General features: G+C 58.4%; 1 protein-coding gene across 1 annotated transcript; it reads left to right on the top strand.

Moving 5' to 3' along the window:
• Positions 1 to 78: 78 nt before the first annotated feature.
• LOC103728510 (lysosomal alpha-glucosidase-like) lies at positions 79 to 2,098 on the top strand. Its single transcript, XM_017796475.2, has 5 exons — positions 79 to 237; positions 625 to 774; positions 1,044 to 1,208; positions 1,458 to 1,610; positions 1,960 to 2,098. Exons 3-5 carry the CDS (start codon positions 1,083 to 1,085, stop codon positions 2,017 to 2,019), a joined length of 339 nt encoding a protein of 112 aa, XP_017651964.1. The 5' UTR covers positions 79 to 237; positions 625 to 774; positions 1,044 to 1,082; the 3' UTR covers positions 2,020 to 2,098.
• Positions 2,099 to 2,104: the final 6 nt, after the last annotated feature.

The following is a 2,104-nucleotide window of genomic DNA, read 5'->3' as shown; positions in this document are numbered from 1 at the left end:
CCCAGAAACAGGAATTTCTGACTCACCCTGCAGCTCAACAGCTGACCCCATAGCCCCAATCACCAGACCCTCAGGCCTGTCCCTCTTCTGTGAAGGTTCCCCGAGGATCCCAGCACCTGGACTGTGGACCGCCAGCTCTTGTTGGGGCCGGCCCTACTTGTCACCCCCGTGCTTGAGCCCGGGAAAACTGAAGAGACGGGCTACTTCCCTGCTGGCACATGGTACAACCTGCAAACCGTGAGTCCTGGGCAGTCTGATACCTAGGAGTGAGGACTCGAGTGGCCACGTGCTCCTGGCCTGTCAGCATGACAGCACGCCCACACGGAAGCTCCAACTGCTCTCGCCTGGGTGCTCCTTACATCCCACTCAGCTCCTGACAGTAACCCCCACTTCCAGATGAGGAAACAGGCTTGCCAGCATCCTACAGCCATCTTGGATGCCGAGCTGAGCCAGGAAATCCTTGTTCTGTCACAGAGTCCGCCCTTGGGGGTCACAACCAGCTTGTCTCAGCTGGGTCTCTTGGGCCTCCACACAGAGCCCTGGGGGACAGAACACAGATCTCAGTTAACAGTAGGGGATCTTGGGAACTGCCTGGGACTCTTCTGACATGACACCTCCCTCCAGGTGCCAGTGGAGGCCTTTGGCAGCCTCCCACCTCTGCCCTCAGCAGCCTTCAGCTCTGCCATCCACAGCAAGGGGCAGTGGGTGACACTCTCGACCCCACTGGACACCATCAATGTGAATCTGCGGGCAGGGTACATTGTGCCCCTGCAGGTATCAAGTTCTGGCAGCTATAGGTCCTGGGGGAGGGCTAACAGGCTTTGGTGGTTCCTCCGTAGGGGTGGATACCAGGGAGGCTGATGTCCCTCACTGGAGTTTGTCAGGGATCAGCCCCTGGCAGCCATGGAGACACTGGACAAACTAGGGTCCACCTGACACCTTGGCCAGGGCAGTCACCACAGGCATCTGGCTGACTCGGCTCTATGTTGTCCCGTACTAGAGCTCTCCAGGGTCAGTGTGGTGACAAGTGTCCATCTCCCCAGGGTCCTGACCTCACAACCACAGAGTCACGAAAACAGCCCATGGCTCTGGTTGTGGCCCTAACAACAAGTGGCGAGGCCCATGGGGAGCTGTACTGGGACGATGGGGAGAGCCTTGGGGTGCTGGAGCAGGGGGCCTATACACAGGTCACCTTCCAAGCCAAGAACGTGAGTCCTGGGTGCCTGCCCGGTCTGATGGGTGTAGTCATCATGGAGGGGGCCTGTCCTGATCTGGTGAAGGGACTGGGCCAGGGTCCCCAGTGGCCACTATCCCTGGGTGGGGCACTGTGCCGGGCATCTCAGGGTCAGTGTACCCCTCATGTCGGCACAGAGGAGGCTGCCCCGTGATGCTTGGTGAGCCCATTCTGGTGGGCTTACTCTGTCTAATGACACCACATTCTCATTCCACACGGCCAGAACACCATCACGAATGAGTTGGTACATGTGTCCAAAGAGGGGGCCAACCTGCAGCTGAGGAGTGTGTCCGTCGTAGGTGTGACCACAGCCCCCACCCAGGTCTTCTCCAACGGTATCCCTGTCTCCAACTTCACCTACAGCCCTGACAGCAAGGTAAGAGGGCAGGTCGGGACAGGGGCTATTGTACCTCAGTGGGTATGGGGACAGGAGATGCTGAGGATCCCTAACATCGTGGATACACTGTGGAGAGGAGGCAGCGAACATTCAGACCTCACAGGAGAGAACAGGGAGAGTGGGATGTCATCCCTCTTCCTCCCGTCCATCTCTAGAGGGCAGTTATGATGGAGACCATGAGATGCCAAACAGCACCTTGTCCCCAAAGGAACCAGTTGCCAGTGAGGGGACAGCTCTGTGTCCATCATCAGATGCTTGTGTCCTGCACACCCAAGGCCTGGCTGTGGGTGGGAACCACCTGGCATTCAAGTTTTCTTTTGTCTTCCAGATCCTGGCCATCCCAGTCTCGCTGCTCATGGGGGAGCAGTTTCGCATCAGTTGGTCCTAGCAGACTATGCCTGTGTTTACAAGCCCCCAGGGGCTGTGCACAGGCCATGGGTGGTAGCGCCGTTGGGGACTGAGTGCTGGTCTCC

This window comes from Nannospalax galili, unplaced genomic scaffold, assembly GCF_000622305.1.
Source record: "Nannospalax galili isolate Female #2095 unplaced genomic scaffold, S.galili_v1.0 C49476099, whole genome shotgun sequence".
Lineage (NCBI taxonomy): Eukaryota > Metazoa > Chordata > Mammalia > Rodentia > Spalacidae > Nannospalax > Nannospalax galili.
This window is presented reverse-complemented; position numbering and strand designations above follow the sequence as displayed.